The sequence below is a fragment of the Stegodyphus dumicola genome, chromosome 3 (assembly GCF_044657685.1).
Source record: "Stegodyphus dumicola isolate Sdum_Otavi_A_Nest chromosome 3, ASM4465768v1".
In the NCBI taxonomy this organism is placed as follows: Eukaryota; Metazoa; Arthropoda; class Arachnida; order Araneae; family Eresidae; genus Stegodyphus; species Stegodyphus dumicola.
Genome location: NC_140770.1, coordinates 267933885 through 267953996, shown reverse-complemented (window position 1 = coordinate 267953996; position 20112 = coordinate 267933885). Strand labels below are relative to the sequence as shown.

General features: G+C 33.7%; 1 protein-coding gene across 3 annotated transcripts in view; it reads right to left on the bottom strand.

The window, feature by feature from the left end:
* Dgk (diacyl glycerol kinase 1) overlaps positions 1-20112 on the bottom strand; it is a 911622-nt gene that overhangs the window by 90929 nt on the left and 800581 nt on the right. For all 3 annotated transcript variants that reach the window (XM_085814117.1, XM_085814118.1, XM_085814119.1), the window contains 2 exons: positions 16342-16461; positions 5160-5277 (listed from right to left, as the gene is read on the bottom strand). In XM_085814117.1, coding sequence (XP_085670243.1) covers positions 5160-5277; positions 16342-16461 — 238 coding nt within the window. The remainder of the gene's footprint in view (positions 1-5159; positions 5278-16341; positions 16462-20112) is intronic.

Sequence of the window (20112 nt, the reverse complement as noted above, 5' to 3'; positions counted from 1 at the left end):
CACCATTTTTTGAAGGTTTTTGAAGAAACCCTTAAACTTGTTTATTCAGCAGCATCTCATGTTCTAAGTCAGCTATTTTACAATATTCCTGCATTAAAAGTTAGGGTTACTTTAATATTCCTGCATTAAAGTTAGGAAAGTTAAAGAAGTATTCAATATGGCTATTTAAAGACTATTAACTGACTTTCTATAAGAAAAATGAACAGGATATCATCCACTGAGATAGGGTAGCTCACGTTGTAGCGCAGCCGAAATGGATGATTTTTTAACGATTTGGAGCGATGCCACATTTTGAGGAAAAGAGTCTGGGCTTTTCTGATCAAAACTCTTTGTCATGACACAACCATTTTATTTTTCAGATTTCTCACCCTATCTCCCCTTCTCTTTTATCAAAAGTGTTCTATGGATTTTCAGACAATTCAAGCTATCCAAATCGACACGACGGGCAGTCTATAACAGATAATTGAAGAGCCATTATACCAATCTTTCAAGGAATGTCAAGAACGCTGCAGCAAAAGCATGTGTTTGGTGTTCCGATCGGTGATACTTCCAAGATGGCTGGGAAATAATGTTTTTACATATCAAACCGAGCCATCCTCGAACTTGAACACAGAAAGATATAGAAATGCTTTCCTTAGAAATTTCGTCGAAAACAGACGGGAACATACAGAACAGGAAATATACATCATGAATATATAAAGGGATGAATAATTTTCGTAGTCAAATAACATTTAGCACAGAAAATGTATGCAATTTCGTCATCATACACGATAATCACGTTCCAATAATCTTTGGTTCTGAAAGAATCTAATTTCGAATTTCCTAGCCCTACGATGCTTTCTTATAAGCATTTAATTTTGCAAACATTTAATTCCATATATTGCACAATTAATATTATTGAAATAAGTTCCGTTAAAAAAATTCTTTTCTAAACCATTTTACAGGTAAACTAAGTTACGTTTACGGTTTCGCTTCATTTTTGAAATTCTTTATCCTGTTACCAACCATGCAGACGAAAGATATTATAAACAAAAATGTTATTTAATCTTGGTTCATAGTTTTTTCAGTTGTAAACATCTACATGTAGTTCCCATGGACAATTTCCCAAGCGAGTTTATTAAAACAGCTCATTCTTAAATCCAGTTTCAGCAAGGGATACCTTTTTTCGTGATTTAGGCAAGGCATAAGAGATCTATATACCTAAGGGGGTATGCCTTCTTGGAAGAACTTCTAAAAGAAACTGGCTCATCCATGTTAATTTTTTTCCAATGGTGGGCACAATTCATCATATAGACGTTGACCACTAATAAGACCAAAAGCGGTAGTCACTTTATTATGGAAGCACCTAATAGGTGGGCTTCCTTTGCCTCCTATGAAGGGGCGGACAGTTACAGCCGTGCCTTCTCAGGCATTCGAACCCGGGCCCTTTGGTATCGCAGTCGGCTGCTCTAACCACTATACCGTTTAGGCGGCTCATCCAATGTTATCTAAGAGGAGGAAAATGGAAACACTCTACAGCTAGCACATTTACAGGGATTTAAATACGGGTCGAACTACCAATGTTTAGCGACTTTACCGTCCGGCCTCTGATGAGACAATCTTCGCAGTAGAATTGAATAACGAGCGATTAATTTGATATGTAAGTAATATAAATTTACTTTTGTTAACGTTTTAAATTTACTTTTGTTAAGTTTTGTTAACGTTTACTTTTGTTAACACTTCGGAATGTACACAGCTAAACTTAAAATCCAAAACTATTGGAAAAATATTAACTCGTATAATACGTAATTCAGAAGTCAAACAACAAATAAATCGTATAATACGTTTTAATTCATGCTGAAACTGAACCTCTACATCTTTGACAGTGGAATATAAGTGATATCAAATAACTCAAGTGATTATTTGTGACTTTATTTGCAATAATGTTACCTTTGCGCCAAAAATGAAATAACTCAGAAATTATTCACGGATAAAATAAACAGATTTCGTAATTTAGATGTTTAACGTGAATTGATTACTTTAAATTTTGATTATAATTGCTCTGAAAGCAAGCTTTACAGTATTAAAGAATTTATATTTAAATTCTAAGGAATTTATATTTAAATTCCTGTTAAACTGTGAAGCAATAATTTCTGAACGACGTTATATTTTAAGCAACGAGAGACTGAGAAAGAAATAATTTTATGTAAGCCATAGACTTTAAAATTCATCGGATATTCACGCAGCGTATTTTGATTATGTAAAATGGAGGATTATAAAAATACCTTTCATGTCAAATGCTATTTCATGAAAACCACTTATCAGACATGTAAGATTAGTGAATGCTCAAATTTAATTAAAGTGCGACAGCCAAAGAGTTTTACTTCATCACTGATACTCAGCAGACAGTTAAACACACTTCATTATTTTACGAGCTACACGAAATTTAATCAACATTTACAGCTGTTCCGCAGCTTTCCAAACCTATGATTTATTGACGGAAACTTCTCAAAGGAAGTTGTCATTTATGAAAATCACCTTTCAATTAAAGTCATTGATGACGAAACTATTCATTGAATGATACATAGCATAACATTTGCAGAACCAACCTTTGTATACCAATCTATTCAAAATGGAAATAGTAATTCTAGCTTGAAAATATCTGTGTTTTAAGTTACACAAGGCTAATTTCCTGAATACATAAGATTAAATATTAGCTAATTTACGCTTTTAAGAAATTCCCGCATAGTCTTGTTGAGCGAAAAGAAGAAATGTCGTTTCTTACAAAACAGTGAAGAAATAACATTATATTCATTATACAAATCGTTTTACCTTAACTAACATACATTTTGTGTTGAGCAACGATCACCTTATTTCACATATTTAGCACCTGAACACGTAAAACGTTCAAAGGATTAAACTTCATTACGCTACAGAGATAGAATTGTGTTAACTATAAAACATGATCAAACAGACCTTTTTTTATAGGAACAATCTCATAGAATTACACTGAAAAATTTTACGAGACAGTAAAATACAACAGTGAACTAACTCACAGTTAAGAAGGAAGGCATCTGAGAATTTTTTTCATCCTACACTTGGCAGTTTTCCTAAAAAACAAAAACTAATTCCTGCCCTAGTGATAAAGTGCCAGAACAACAATTGATATTAGGTCAGGTCTAAGGATTGAGACCATTATTATTACTCCAATGTTTATTGAAACGTGCGAACGGTTGACTCAAGTTTGATTCATGATTTTAAGGTATATAGTTATCCTCTGACCGCCATAGCATTCGACATAACGTAATATATTTTTCAAACTTTAACACTAAACGACACAAATTTCAATTTGATTTAAAAAAATGGAGATCTTTGGAAAAAAAACACATATATTTCACTTTTGCATAAAGTAGTACTATATCTAAAAAACGTTTGTTTTTGTTTTGCTTGAACTGAACTTATCATATAAAAGAACTGAATGAAATTCCAGAATGTCTCTAGTTCTCTTCTCCGATATTATTTCCGGATGTGCGCAGAGGTTCTGCCGGTTCCTTTTGGTAAAAAAGAAAAATTGTTTGATTTGGTTTGGTCTATATAATTATGGCAAAGCATTCGAGAGTTAGCTGCCTAAGAAGAGGGATGCCTTCGTGGAGAAGCTTCTAAGAAAAGTGGAATGAAAGTAAACATGAAGAAAATCACAGAAACGCCCACGAAGCCAATCCTTTCGTCTGGTAAGTCTATCCCAGGTCGAACTACCTGTGTTCAGCTAAACATATCCGGGAAAATGCTAAAAAAGCAACGAGAGACTGAGAAAGAAATAATTTCACGTAAGCCATAGAATTCAGTATTAAAGAATTTATATTTAAATTCTAAGGAATTTATATTTAAATTCCTGTTAAACTGTGAAGCAATAATTTCTGAACGACGTTATATTTTAAGCAACGAGAGACTGAGAAAGAAATAATTTTATGTAAGCCATAGACTTTAAAATTCATCGGATATTCACGCAGCGTATTTTGATTATGTAAAATGGAGGATTATAAAAATACCTTTCATGTCAAATGCTATTTCATGAAAACCACTTACCAGACATGTGAGATGATAAGTAAATGCTCAAATTTAATTAAAGTGCGACAGCCAAAGAGTTTTACTTCATCACTGATACTCAGCAGACAGTTAAGCACACTTCATTATTTTACGAACTACACGAAATTTAATCAACATTTACAGCTGTTCCGCTGCTTTCCAAACCTATGATTTATTGACGGAAGTTGAGAAGCGAGTTATATTCATTCTCGGTTTTCTTTTGTTAGCTTTTTCATTCGAACGTATTCAGGTTATTGCCATTATATATCTTTTCCCATCCACCTTTGAAGAGGCTAATCTTTCTTCTATAAATATCCCCTGGTTTAGAATTTAAAAAAATTTTCTAACACGTTTTTCACATCTTGCGCGTGATCAAAGATTTGAATGGACAAAGATTCTTGGAACGATCGAAAAGAACAATAGTTCGAAGAAGTAAGGCTTAGGTAATATACTGGGGGAAGGTAAAACTTCCCAAGACAAAGGTTTGGCATTAACATGATTAAATATAACGTCTTTGTTCCTGACAAGTGCTCGCTGGTTACTTAACAGTTTTTCTTCGATCTGTCTAATTGCGGACAGTACATTAATGGTTTAGTCACCGTGAGAGCGATTCCCAGTGGTTTATTACGTTTATACTTGATTGTATAGTCACTAATTTATTTTCAGCAGGAGATATGAAATTCATGGGAACATACAAGCGAGCATTAGCAACAACAACAAGAATTTCAGTATTAACATTTTGGGAACATTACGTTATATATGTTAGAGAATACGTATTTTTTTTTTCTTTTAATAACGTCTCCGATTTCTGTTCACATTATATATTATGAAATAAAAATTACCTTCGATGTCAACATTGATGCACATTCTTGCAAACCTCACAGAAATATACAGTAAACAATATTTTGAGAGTACTTAAGCTGAGGTATTCGGATTGTGAGACAGAGCGTGTTCCTCCCTCTCGAAGCCACGTTATAGGCTTCTCTAGCTCTAATAAGACAGTTTGCGTTATTACTGCCTACATTTAAATCATAACGACGGATGGAAGAAACAAGAACATCAAGCTCTACATGGCAAAGAATTGTTTTACTTACAGATACAACAAAGGCCTTTTTTTCCCAATCCAACCAGCATGTTGAGGCACAGATTGCAGTAAGCAGGTCTGTTAAAGTGCTTTAGTCTCCATACGTGGTTACCATCATCTTTAACATTCTGTAAATAAAATGAAATCAGTCAGCAGATAATGTAGGTAATTAATAATGCCTCACAAATTACATTATTAAAAATATTTATGAAAACCTTTTACGAAATCAAATCATGTGTATAAAACAAAACGAAAATACCACTCTAAAATTTTAGAAAGTAGATTTGAAAATAGAAAAACATTAATGGAGTTTAACGGATGGTCTGTTACAGTTAATATTTGCACAGAAATTCAAGAAGCGTCAGATAGACACATTATACTAGAAAGTAAGTGACTGCATATCACTGTAAGATGTTGCAGTGTATATGGAGGGTTATATTTATGAACATTTAATTTTACCAATCGTATCAATTATGATTACTGATGTATTTGCCCTATAATCATAACAGGTGAGACTGTCTTTAAGGTTGTACAGACTACTCAGTTTTTCGATGAAGGAAAAGTGAAAAAAAAAAGCAATTAAACTCTTCCTGAAAATTAAATCAACAATCTTTCAGCTGCTTACCTTGGATAAGCTAACAACTTGCACCAGAAACGCACGCATGAGGAATGCGAAAATTCCTCACATTTTTTTTTTCAACTTAAAGAGTGACTTAGGAAAGAAAGAGGAAAACGTACCGTTTAAACGTTTTTAGTTCAAGCTTTAATACAGAAACCATCAGATTTAAAAACGTGAAAAATCAGAAATTTGATCACGGATCATCTAAATACTGTAGCCTGTCACTTTAAAATAGGCAATTCAAAGTCGTAGCAACTCTTCCCTATTTACGATCGTAAGCTGTGTCTTCATCATCGTACAGAGAAAATTAAGGAATTTTAGCTAATAAGACGACCCAAACATTTTTTCGCAGCAGTTGTTGATATGGTTTGGGCAGGGGAGAAATGGCTTTGATGTCCCTATTCTAAAGTAGCGTACTATAATTAGTGCTGTTTCTCTTTATAAAAAGAACAAACATAGAGAAAGGTGAAAATTCTTTTAAAAGTCACCACTCGATATTTTTTGAGCATAATACTCGTATTTCTGATTTTTTTTCTAAGAGATATTCAGCCGTATTACATCAAGAATTTTCAGCTTTGAAAATTGTTCTGATGGCTACCGAAATTTTCTTGTTTATAAACAGATTGTGAAATCAATTGAAAAATACAAGAAGGATAAGGAGTAAGATCCCAGATGAATATCTACACCAAGAACGGATTGTTATTTGCCACAAACTGTTGGCTACATGGTCGACGTAAACGTAACTGAACTAACTATAGTAGACATTCTCAGTGAGAGAGAGAGAGAGAACTCAGCCAGGATTGTATGTCCCATCTTCACAAATGTACATCTGACAGCTTGACGTTATTGAAAAACAGAGTAGAGCTGGATGTAAATACATGCGAAGATCTTGAGCAATGGCGATTCGATATTTTTACAAATAAATCGTGATTCAGTGCAAAGCCTAATAATCGAGGAGTTCTCATCTGGCATAAGAAACAGGAACTCTCGTGTAATGGTGGGCGGTTTAATATTTGGCGATCGTCCACATCTCTTCGAAACTGGAAATATTTAACTGACACTGGAATATATACAGAATAATACCTAACACTTTTAAATAAAATTTTTACTACTGTAGCCCCAAATTCTTCCCTTTAACCCTTTGCGGCACAGTGTGTCCAGTAAGGACACGGATTTATAGGTTACTCTGAACCTTCTTTATTTATAGTAGATGGCAGTTCAACACAAACCAGTCCATATATTTCAGCCATGTTTAGTTTTTTAAGACCCTCATTTTTCAAAGAAATCTTCCAGACTTTTTTAGGGTATAAAAGGAATTGTTTGAAGAGAAATTTCTATGTTATTTGTTGGCTGTATGCTAATCTCCTTATTCTATATTAGTTTTAAATTTTTACCTTGAAATCTTGCCTAAAATCAAACGGCGAACCCTAGGTGTGCCCAGACCGGGCTCACCGATAATCTAGGACAACTGAGAGTCTGTATTCTTTGTTTCTCTGCATCTCATCGGTCGGTTCATTGACAACAATGCTCGTTTCAGCTCTCTTTTCGAAGCTCTATTCAATCAGTGTGCCACTTTAGGCACACCCACAGAATCAAAACGATAAGTGCTATCTTCACAAAATTTTACTTGTGTGCTCCCTCGCTCTTGTAAGATATAATTAATTTCAGATAAATTAGAAGATGAGAACAGTTTGAAATGTATGGCTGATCTGTATGCCTTTTGCTCCTGAATTTAATCTGATTGAACATGATAAGAAGTAGCATTGCTGGTTGCCGACTGTCTATACGCAGTCTTTTTATTCGCTCGAGTCTTTCACCAAGGGTAAATATCAGATTTTCTTGTAAACCTCATTTTTTGATATAAGGTTCCAACCTCTTCTCTTAAGCTATGTGTATGGAACCTCGAGCACTGGTAAGCGGAGTTGGCCCCTAAATGTTAAGTAAACGGCGAAGCTATCAAGGGCCCAAAATATGGTCGAGCGTAGTAATAGCTTAGAGAGAGTGTAGCCAAAAGGCAAACGCGCGCTAGTCAGAATCTCTGGCTCTCTAACGAAGTGAGTGGAACTTCGACTTAAGTACCGCATTTCGTCATCTGCATTAACCGCGATTCTAAAAATACAGTCTGGCAGGAAATTGTAAGCTGATTAGAAGAGACAGGAAAGTAGCTTTAACTAAAAATTGTTAAAAACTTAGGATAAACCTTACAATGATAACACATAAATGTGCTATGATCGTAAAAAATATTCTGTAATGAGTTGAATTTCTTGTAAACGGAAATTAACATGACCAAGGATTTATGTCTATTAACAAAGAATAATAAATGGCGGAAATGCTTCTAAGATCCGTCCTCATTCCTCACTTGCTTCTACGATCTGGATTCAAGAGCTGTTCATCAATAGGAATGCGCGCCTAAGTGCCGCGGTCGTTAACGAAGGTTCGATTGCAGTATTTTTCCCTTTATTTGTAAATGGTTTTCGCTATGAGAGATTTCGCCTTTCGAAAATTTGCAAAAAGTTATAGAAAAGTAGAATTTTTAAGATATTTGTTCCTTTGTTTTGTTGTACTTCATATAACAGGGTCCTGCTTAATATAATTTTGATGCGGAATATAAATCGATCATATGACTGCGTTTGTTATAGAGTGTATTAACTAACTTAGTTGAGAAGTGTATTAGGAAAGTATTGCATCAAAGAAAAGTTAAGTATAATTTCAAATGAAATCAAGATTCTAAGGACTCTAATCTTAAAACTTCCGATTAGCTGATCATGGTGTTTAACTGAGCAAGCTACTAAAGCAGTGTCATACCAAATATATTTGAAATTTTATTTGATATAGCGTTAATATACAGTTTATTTGTATATTTACTGACGGTTCGGGTTATGACAATGAAATTGGTGCAGCGTACGTAGTTTACTTGTTTGGTAACAGACCATGGCAAAATTAGACGTGAACCTTACAATTCGGTTTTTCAAGCTGAATTGGCTGCTATCATATTTGCTCTTAAATTGATTGATGAAAACCTGTCTGTAAAAGATATATTAATATGTATACATATATATATAAAGACTCATTATCTGGAAGCACTAGAATATGCTAATAACACTAATATTTTGGTCTCACGTATAAAAGATCTCTTTACATACATGAAGTAAAATTTAACTGGTCGAAAGTTCATATTGGTGTTATAGGCAATAAGAGGACCGACATATTGGCCAAACAGGCTGCTATGGGTAATGCCGGGGATGCGTTCGATATTTAGGCATAAAAAAATATTGTTACTGGTAAAATCGAGGATAAAATCAAGGATTTCTATCATGACTGCTGGAAAGAGAAATGGAACATTTCGGGAAAAAAGAAAGATTATTTGTTGAACTTTGAAGTGTCTAAAAATATGAGAATGATACGTAATTTTGATTATCATAAAATAATTACTGGACACGAGCGCTTCCCGGCATACCTGAAAAGATTTAATTTGTAAATTAATAGTGTTTGTAATTTTTGTAATAATGAAGGCAATGCACGACATTTCGTCGAAGACTGCGCATTATTGAGACATGTTAAGGAAAAACATGGTAACATAAAGGAATTCTATTGTTGCAGGAAAGAGTTTAGATTCGCAAAGGATTTGATGAACTTTATAAATGGCAATAGAGCAATAACGAGAATTTTGAATTTAAAGTTTTTAACTGCATTTTTGTTTTGATCTGTGCTGGGTGTGCCGCATTAACCACAAGCCCGATTATTATCGCTCAGGTTGCAGCACACTCCCATATTACAATATATTACAGTGTTTTAATGGCCTTAAATTATATAGAAAGATTCTGAGAATTTCAATAAATGAATAGGCGTACTAGGTTATACATGTATTATAGCAGCGACGGATAAATTTTCAAGTAAAACATTGATTTGATTTCACGGCAGCTGGCTAAGAACTAACAAAATAGGAATAATACGTTTAACTACACCAAATCGCGTTCTTTACACAATGCAATTAGGTATCAACAATGTAATAGTTTAGAGGAATGGTCAAAAATAATTCGAAAGTTCACAGTTCGTACAGTGAAATTAAAAAACTTAAAGAACTGAGTAATATGTGGGATCAGAGATTGCACATTATTCATAAAATGGGAAATACAAGAAAAATTTCGCAGCTGTAAAGACAATAGTCAGTACGCAAAGGATGATAAATCAGGAGAAAACCTGGAAATCAGCTTCGAAAATCTGTAAGTTTAATGAGTCTTTCATAAAACTTGATCGAAATGGTGGTTTGAAAGCAAATGATATTAATTTGAGGAATCAATACCAAACTGCCATATTATATTATTCCTTCCTCTAGTATTGTAGAAAACATTTTGCCTCAAATTTTCAAATGTATCTGGAAGATTCACTTAACCTTTATTCTAAAATTTAGCCGGGAAGAAAATTCCTTTCGAATTTCGATACCTCATGAAAGGTCGGAGCAATTGGGTACCGCCTTCTCTAAACTAGAACATCGTATTGTCTAATCCCACCTCATTAATGTCAAACAATCGTTCTTCAAAAGAGAAAGAGGAACTCAAGTTTTATAATGAGAACCACTTCTAATACAAGGAAAGATTGTTTATCTTGTGAGAATATGAGCTACATTGTGTCATGGTTGAAGTAGAAAAAGATTCTAAAACCTCTCTTGAAAGGAAAAAGCCCTTTACTCAATAATTACCGAATTCTACAGATGGCTAATATTAAAGTTCACGTTTCGCCGGAGTATTTGACTAGAATGCGAAACAATTTCTTCATTTCAAAATGGCTATTTTATACCATCATACACTTTCGAAGAATTTTTTGAGCAATTTGGTTTTGAAATACTTACTTTCTTTGTTACTCTGTAAAGGCTTTTAAATTTTCTTTTTCCGAGTAGGACCTTGAGTAAAAATCGTTTGGTATTTTGTATTCCGTGTGGAAAAGTGAAAGTAGTTTTTTTAACGGTTAAATGGCACAAACATCATTTCATCGGAAAAAAGAAGATTACATTTTTACATGTAATTTAACAATTTCTCGAAAACAGCTGAAATAAATGACTAGTTTTGGAAATTTACATGGAGAAAACTGCTATCATTATTTGATCATTTGGGAGTTTAACGTGGTTATTATTTGAGTACAGATCATTGTTAAAGTTTTGGAATTTAACTGTAAATGTTTATAATGTAACACATTTCCATCTTTGAGGAAGGATAAAATGCCAGAGCTTGTTTTGGCATTAAAAAGACAAAACGGAAAACTTTTTTATTTAGCTCCAATTGTATACCTACAAAGCAGGTCCACTGCGTATGTATTGTACTCTGAGAATGAAATCCATCATTAGAAGACAGGTTGAGAATTTTTTCATTTAAAATTAGCAAATTTTAAATTTGCGTCTGCAAAAATTATTCAGAAAGCTTCTTCAATTGGTGAATTGGATTTATTTAAAGCTATTCACATTTGCAAAGATTTATCTTGTTTAGTTAACGATTTTAAGTCTAATGCAGTCTTTCCTAAAGCTTTTAAAATTCTGTTAGCTTAATTTTTCAATTTCGTTACTATTTTTGCCGACAGGTGGCTGTACCTTCTTTTTCGCTTTACTGCCGTAGGGTATAAATATGACCGCAGCGACCACTGCTTTCCACCTCTTCTGATGATCTCCTGCTACAGGACCTACCTGATTTTCCTTTAAAGCTATGTTCCTTCGAGATATCTCTCCTGTTACTGGGAAGTACTGCCACAGTGCAGTAGAAACTCAGTATATTACAACTAAGTATCTAAGTATCTTCTTTCCAATCTTGCAGATTACTTTAATTCTGATAAACAGGGATCTGTTTCTGTTTACCTTAAGGACGATGTCTGACATGTGAAGTCCCCCTGGGTTGGCCGATGGGAGTGGCGCCCTGTCAGGCTTGGACACTTAATCTGTGTAAGGTGGTTACGAACTACCAGGGAATGGAGCCCTTGTGCTCTGGTTTGCCTGTAGCTGTTTGTCCTTTGAAATCGATTGAAATCGTGACTAAATTTACGCCAAACACAAGGTTGTTACTTTGCTAATTTTAAATAACTTGAAATTAATGATAAAAAGATCAATAAGAATCTAAAATAAACAATAAATACGTCACAAATTAAATGAAACAACAAAGCATAACGGACATAACGATAAGCTTAGCATAAAATAGTCAGAACAAACTTAGCATAACACAGTCAGCAAACTGAAGAGCAATAAGGCATGAATAATATCAAGACAAAACTATATCCACCATGTCAATAAGCAGCCTTTATTTTCGTCACAATTGGTCGTTAACATATGCTTCCAGATGCAAAAATATTTCAAACAACGCAAATATTTATGCTATAAATTCCCAAAGTCCCTATAGTTAGGTTTAAGAAACATTTATATGCATTATAAAAAATAAAAGGTTAAGTAAGACAGAAACTGAGCAAGATACTTAATTTCAAAATTTGGGATTTTTGTCATCTTTGTCGGCTTTTGCTGAGGGATCGGTTAGGAAATAAATTAGAATAATTCGAGGTGGATGCTCCCCCTGTTTAACGATGAATCCCGTATAAATGAAATTCAAATGTTGGACGAATTAAATGGAAATATTAATTAATATAACGCTTATATGCGGAATAGAATTCAGTAAATCCGCGTTCGACAAGGTTTTACTGTATTAGCAACATACTCTTAACATTTGACAAATAATAAATTACTTGTGAGAATATTTTAGTTGCACTCACTATCAAGGCGAGTTAACTTTAACTTCTTTTGTGATTCATTAATGTGTATACCATTCTTTAGCTTATAATTCTCTTACATATGATACGCCGAAAAAATATTCAACCAAGTAATACGTAAGTTGTCAGACGCTAAAAGTATTTTACTAATAAGTATACTCTTGACGAACGGGTATATAACTATAATATCTTATAAGACCAGCAGACAGTAAAAGAAGTGATAATAAAGTAGATAAAAGAGCCTTTAATTTAAAAGAAATTAAAAAAATTATTAAAAAATGGCGTAGGAACTGTCTGATTTTGCAATAAATACTGAGCCAAACGAAAAAAGCACAGAATACTGTATAAGAGGCAATGAAAAATTCTACTGTCCTTAACGCAAAATTTTGAAAAGTTGCATTTGGCATTGTCTCAGGCAATATCATCAGCTTTTATGAAAAAATAATTTTATCGCGCACTTATTAACAGTTATAAAATATTGTCAGTTAACATTTATTTTTTTCCTCATTAAACACAAATACAATTAGATTTGTTTAAATTATGCATACTTTCCTAATCTGAATTATACAACACATTTTTTCTATATAAAGTTAAGTTTGAAGAAAGCAATTTTCCGTATGCAGAATGTATTAATGGGCTAAGATTTACAGCACACAGTTTTATTAATATATAGAATCACAGTACAGTAAACATACACAAAATTCATAAAATTAGAAATATTTTTCATGTTTAACGTATAAGAGTAATGTTGCACGTTTGCTTGAGTCAGTACTGGAGTCTGCTCCCCTCCCCGCCGTATGATCCTGGAAATATCTACTGGTTTGCTAAACTGATATACAAATGCAAAAATTGAGCCTTTAGTTTGTGTACGAATCTTAATTATAATTAATAGTGAGTATGGAATATGTGTAAGAACCCTAAACATAGTCTAAAATTTTAAAATTAATTATCTCGGCCAAATGTTTTTCGGTATGAGAGTTTAATGTTTTACACATATTTTTAAAAGAGCACAAAATCTTACAAAACATAGGTACAAGGACCGGGGATTATGTAAAAAATTAGACCTCCTAATTTTTGTAAAATTTGTAAGAAGAAAAATTTTCTTTTGATAACCTGAAAAAGCCCAAAACATGAAAATGTTTTTTTATTTAGAACAATCCGACTGGATTGTTCTAAATAAAAAAACATGTCTACAGCCAACGGTTACGTAAATAAAGGTATAGTGTATATATAAAGCATGGTTTCATGGACACGGTGTTATAATATTTTACGAATATGTCTACGGACATAATCTATATTTTGAATTTGGGAAAGGGTGAAGTATATTTTTTTTAACTGAAACATTTCTCGAAAACATATGCTTCAGTATCTATAAATGAAACCAAATATAAATCAACTTAAAAATTTTTTTACAAAAAGTAACATCACACTCTGTAAACATTAAATACAAATATAAGGATGTTGATCATCTATCTGTCAAGCATCGTGTCGGCTTTATCTTGAATACCAAATGCATTCCAATTTCCTTTCTTAAATTTGGATCTCCTCTGATGATACTACACTCATGTCCATAAATTAAGGATAATTCGGAGTCACGCGGAAATCGAACTCTAAAATAAATATATCACCTGTAGAATCACTACACACATCTTCAAGAATCATATGCAAATTTCAGGAAGTAACCAGATGACACCGATGATACGTCACAATGACGAGAGTGTAAGAGGGTGATATATAAGGAATACAGGCAAAGAAGTAAAATTGTTCGCAGGCGCTTTATAAGCATTTCAGTGCAATAACCGAATAGTTATGACACAAGGACGCATTTGGATGATTTTTTACGTGGTAGAATTATCGGCCGTCTGGAATGTGGGCGTACCCAACTGGAAGTATCAGACGAACTTGGAATTGCCCAGAGTGTCATCTCCAGGCTTTGGCAACGATTCGAAGATGATGGTAATGTGAGTAGACGTTACAGCACAGGTCGCCCCAGAGTTACAACGCCGAATGAGGACCGGTATTTGGCAGTTGCTGCCAAAGGAAACAGGCGGAGCACAGCCTCAGATCTGTCTCGTCAGCTCTCTTTAGCCACTGGTACGACAATTTCAAGGCAGACCGTGTACAGACGCTTAGGGCAGATTGGTCTATATGCTCGTAGACCTGTCGGATGCGTTCCACTTACTGCAACTCACTGTCGCCTGCGGTTAGCCTGGGGTAGAGAGCATGCACTGTGGACACCGCAACAGTGGGCTTGTGTCATGTTTTCCGACGAGTCCAGGTTTAGCTTGCAGTCTGATTCTCGCCGGACTTTCATATGGAGAGCTCCAGGTACCCGTTACCACCAAGGAAACATCACTGAACGACACCGTTACGGTGGTGCAGGAGTGCTCGTTTGGCGTGGAATCATTCTGGGATCTAGAACTGACCTGCATGTTCAAATTGGAACCCTGACAAGCCAAATCTATCGAGACATCATTCTGGAACAACATGTATGCTTGTTTCCGGGCGCCATGGGCGCACAATTTGCGTTTATGGATGACAACGCCAGTCCTCACCGTGCAAACATCGTAAGCGAATGCCTTCAATCGGAGGATATCACCCGTATGGACTAGCCAGCATTCTCACCGGACTTGAATCCAGTAGAGCACGTGTGGGACATGCTTGGCCGACGAGTTGCAGCCCGTCAACCTCCTCCTACATGTCTACCGGAACTTCGGAGAGCATTACGTTTTGAGTGGTGTAATATCCTCCAACATCGGATCGATAATTTGATACTCAGCATGAACTGTATTGCATCGTCTGGGAGACATACAATGTATTAACAATCATAACAACCATGTAATATTGTTTTTTTGTAAAAAGGTTTTTTTGTAATTTGCTCCAGTGAGAAAAAATCGCTAATTTTTTAATAATATCAAACATATAGCATCTTTTTTTGCTTTTCACCTTTTGTTTAATAAATAAGCTTTACAAATAAGTCAAATATATTTTGCTTCTAACTTTTCCTTTGCCTGATTTTGCATTATCCTTAATTTATGGACATGAGTGTATTTGTAAACAATGGTACAATTATGACTAAATCTTGCTATTCAATTACGAAACAAAGGGAAAAAGTATATTTTTCTACCAAAGATTTATATAATCTGCATTGGATAGAAAATAAAATTATTTTAGGTATTACCAAAAGACAAATGTATCTAAATTACGTACGGATTCTAACAAAAATTACTTTGGCAAATAAATCTCTCCAAAACTCCAATCGAAAAAATTTAGCATTTCAATGAACTTCAGCAGATGAATTTATTTAATGCGAAGCTCGTGGTGTGTATTTAATTGGTCGGAAATGAAATTTTCCGCATTCATAACTTACAGTGATTGAATATTTCATATTAAATAGAAATGTCTTCTCTTATACACATTTTCTCTCTTGAACACATTTTCTTGAACACATTGGTTTTAGGTGATTTTAAAATCCAATACCTTTCTCTTAAATGTGACATTAACTATGTAGTACCTCCATGTAATCTCATATTTTGAACGATGAATTTGAAATTCTGATGCGCTCTGGCCAGAACTGCAGATTCCTATAAAAATTGCAAAGACCGAAGCAAATCAACAGCAAGGGCAGTATTGTTCACACTTGTGGGATTTGCACTCACAGATCCTTACACATCAGCAAATATACATGGAATGAAGCAATTCGTTTTATTGTAAGCTCCATCTTCGAAGCATATGCCACAGCTCCAGTGGACAACTGAGCTACATTGAATAGAAGGAAGAAATATTTAATACAATAGAATACTGCTACCGAAAAAATTAATGATTAAATACTTACAGAGTCCAGGCCTAAGAGAACGAGAAGCGGTATGGTGGTTAAACCACCCCTTTTCCATTCTTCTAAGGACACTGTGCCATCGGCATCGTAATCGATCTCCACCATCATGTCCTTCAGAATCTGCACACAAACACACATGACATTTTTAATGACATTCTTAACAACCGCGTTTTCACACTGTACTATTTATTACAAAACACAGACTTCATAAAACAAGCATATCACATTGATGTCAGTTCCATAATTGAATTGCAAGCAATTAAGAAATATATATTCTCTTTATTTAAAGCGACATTCAACAAAAAAACATTTTATAAGTCAAAAAAAGACGACATATACGACATTTTTTTATTCCAGACTATACACAATTCTATCCAATTCCACAATAATTTTTTATTCATCTTATTTTAGCTATTTACACGTTAAGCAAAATGCGTACGTTTCCCTTCCCTTTCATTTTATCTGACGTAAACCTCTAGCTGTGGAAAAGCTGGCATTAACTAGTAAGCAGAAATAATCCCAAGCGAAATGAAATGGGTTTATAAGTAAGAACACTTTCAGAAAAAGTGCGCATCATTTTCCGCACGTCATACTAATATTCTTTTCTGATTCCCTCTGTCCGAGGTAGGCAAGTCATTAAAAAACTCTCGAAAGATATAGAAAATATTATCATACAGAAAATATTAAGTTCTGAAAGAATCATGTAGAAAATATTAAGTTAAATATAAGTTAAATAAAAGTTCATATAGAAAGTATTAAGTTCTGGAAACTTCTGATAGAATCCGTCGAAGGGCTTCGAAAATATATTTTCGCGAATCTTCCAAAAAGTCTCCAAGTTGATGAGAAATCGCAAAATATCGCCTACTTGCACACACAAATTTTCGGCAAGATTCCTTAGATCCCGAGTTCTAATAAAGAAATTAATGCACTTGGAATTTAAAGGTATACAACTATAGGCAACCAATAAACACTTAAATACATGTGGCCACAAACCCCATTAAACCAAAACAAAATTATAGTTTTAGAAACAATAAGTAAAAAAAAATCTGAAAGCTTTCAGATTTTATAATACTCCCAAAGGGACATATTTTAACGTTTTGTGTGTTGCCTTTACTTATTAAATATCATGTTCTTCACAGTTAAACCATAAAAGTAAATTCAACAACAATATCCCAAAATATTTAAAGGGCATATCTTTAGAATTTTCGATACGCAGTCCCTCGCGCCTCTTTTTTTGTATAGTGTTGCCATTCCTCCACCTAAAATCGTAAAGTTTGTTAATCAAAAATTCTTTAATGTTTGACAAAATATGAAATAGATAATATGAAACAAATTCCAAATTCGAGATTCCAGATGCACATGTTCGTATGAAGGGTTACATTATTCAAGATTTGATGGCTTTAGGTACGGTTGTTGTTTTACAGTACGAGGAACATACATACATACATGCAAATTCATCATCATATAATTCATCATTATATTATTAGATACGGGGTTTATAGCAAATAGATGTAAAACCCCATTTCGGATTAAGAAGAGATACAGCATGACTGCTTGTAACCACTCCTGAAGGAAAATGGGAAATGTATGTTTGTGTATAATTAACGAAAAAAATTGTTTTATTGAAAGGATTATTTTTCTTTTAAAGTATTTTATCCCCCGTAAATTATTCTTTTATGCTTTATAGTAAATAAGTATTATATGTTTTTAGTTTTTATCAAAAGTGTGGGGGGGGAGGTGAATGTTAAACGTCTTAGTAATAAAATAACACAAATCATTATTAAAACATTTTTATTTATGCCTCAAAGTATTATAAATTTGCTTACAATCTCACAAAAACTTTCGACGATGATTTTCTTTTAAGTCTAGCGTTCATAGTTTTTACCTTCATTAAATGTTTGTTTTTTTAGAAGTTCTCAGAAAATTTATTAATATTTAGATTTTCTTCAAACTGTTCGAAGGTTTGAATTCTATTTCTCAACAAAATGTTTACGAGTCGAACAATATCGGAGTTCTGTAAAGAGGTTACTATCCAATATCAGTTAATTTTTGCATTTCTTGGAAAACTGATTTTGCTTTGAAGTATCTATTATTTTCTTTCTAGTTCATTTCTATTTCATGGGAATTGTTTGCGTAATTTCCTTTTTTTATATCAAAGAATTTTTCAGAAAGTTGTTCGGTAGTCTTTTCGCTAGAAATTTTACCGGCGTAGGATTTTCTTGAGAAATTTTAACTGCGTAGGCGTTTCTTGAGAAATTTTAACTGCGTAGGCGTTTCTTGAGAAATAGCATTAGTAAAAGCAAAACATTTTCATAAAACTTGGATATATAATTCAGATTTTCCTACACCATTCATTTTCGTTTTTTTCTGTGTATGAATGTGTGCCTCTTTGAGTCATTCAAAAGCTTATTTTCAACTTATCACATATAATCAAAGTGTAATTCCAGGATGAGGAATGAGCAAACACGTACTGCCGTAGGATTCAGGAGAAGGTAAGAAATAGGCATCTTTCTGAAACGAAAGATGTCTCTTTTTAAAAAGAAGTACTTTAATAATGAGTTAGTTTCCTTTCAATTCTTAAATTCTCTTATTAACACGTTTTCAATGAAATTTGAATAAATGAATGCTTTATTGTTTTGTGAACTTCTAACCATATTGCGCTTAAAATAAACACTTTTAAGAATTACAGTGAAGGTATTCTATTACGTATTACTGTAGCTTCGGTCATTTCCGGCCTACTTTGTTTTCATTCAAATGATTTTTAGCCCAAACGGTATTAGGCAAGATTGGCTATTAGTCTCAAAACGGGATTCCGCGTTGAATCACTTTAAAAATCTAAATCACTTCCAAATTGTTGCCACATAATATTATAAGCCTGTATTATATTTAAAGAAATTAAATAATAAGGAATCTGCATGAACGTTTGTATGTTTCTCAAATTGTGAAAAAACGACGGTACCTACAGCCGTAAAATGTTTAAATAACGCAGACCTCCACCGAATATGAGAACATGGGAGCACAAATTTGTTTTATTACCTATTTCATGCTTTGTAACTTGAACTTGAACGTATTTTTAATTAAAAAATTCAATGATTTCAAAGCGAGCAGTGGCAACACTGTGGGGCATAAAACACTTTCATCTCCAGCACGTTAGGCTATTTATTCGAAAATTCTAAAGATATGCTGTTTTTAAATGTTCAGCCCAAAGTGACGTTTGTATCTTACATATATTCATTGTAAGAAATTTCGAAAACTCAGCAAAAACTTACTAGGAAATCCGAGAAAATTTAAATGAATATTCGCATGAAATCCTTTAATGTTAAATTTCGAGCGCAAAGCTTAAAAATGTTTCAGTTCCATGAATATATTTGCAAATAACTGTGATATTATCATGTTTCATAAAACAGATTTTGGGGAAATTTCCTTATAGATAACGTTTTGGACACTTATAGATGTACATGTAAAATATAAAATTCGGAATAAAATTACTAAACTTGAATCAATTGGCAACAGATCTTCATATTGATAAATTTTAATGAAACGCATCATCCGCTTCAAAATTTCGCTTTGCACAGTTCTGCGTCACTCTGCCGCATACTGTTTCACTCTTTCCGCGCAATTTCTCTGTACTGTGACATTTTTAGCCCAATCGCTGCCCTGGCTTGTTGCGTATATGGACATTCTGGGGAGTGTTTAGGCTGGTATTGTACCAGTTTTAAACAAAAATGTATTTCTGTATAATTGTTTCTGTGCAAAATAAAATGATGTTTA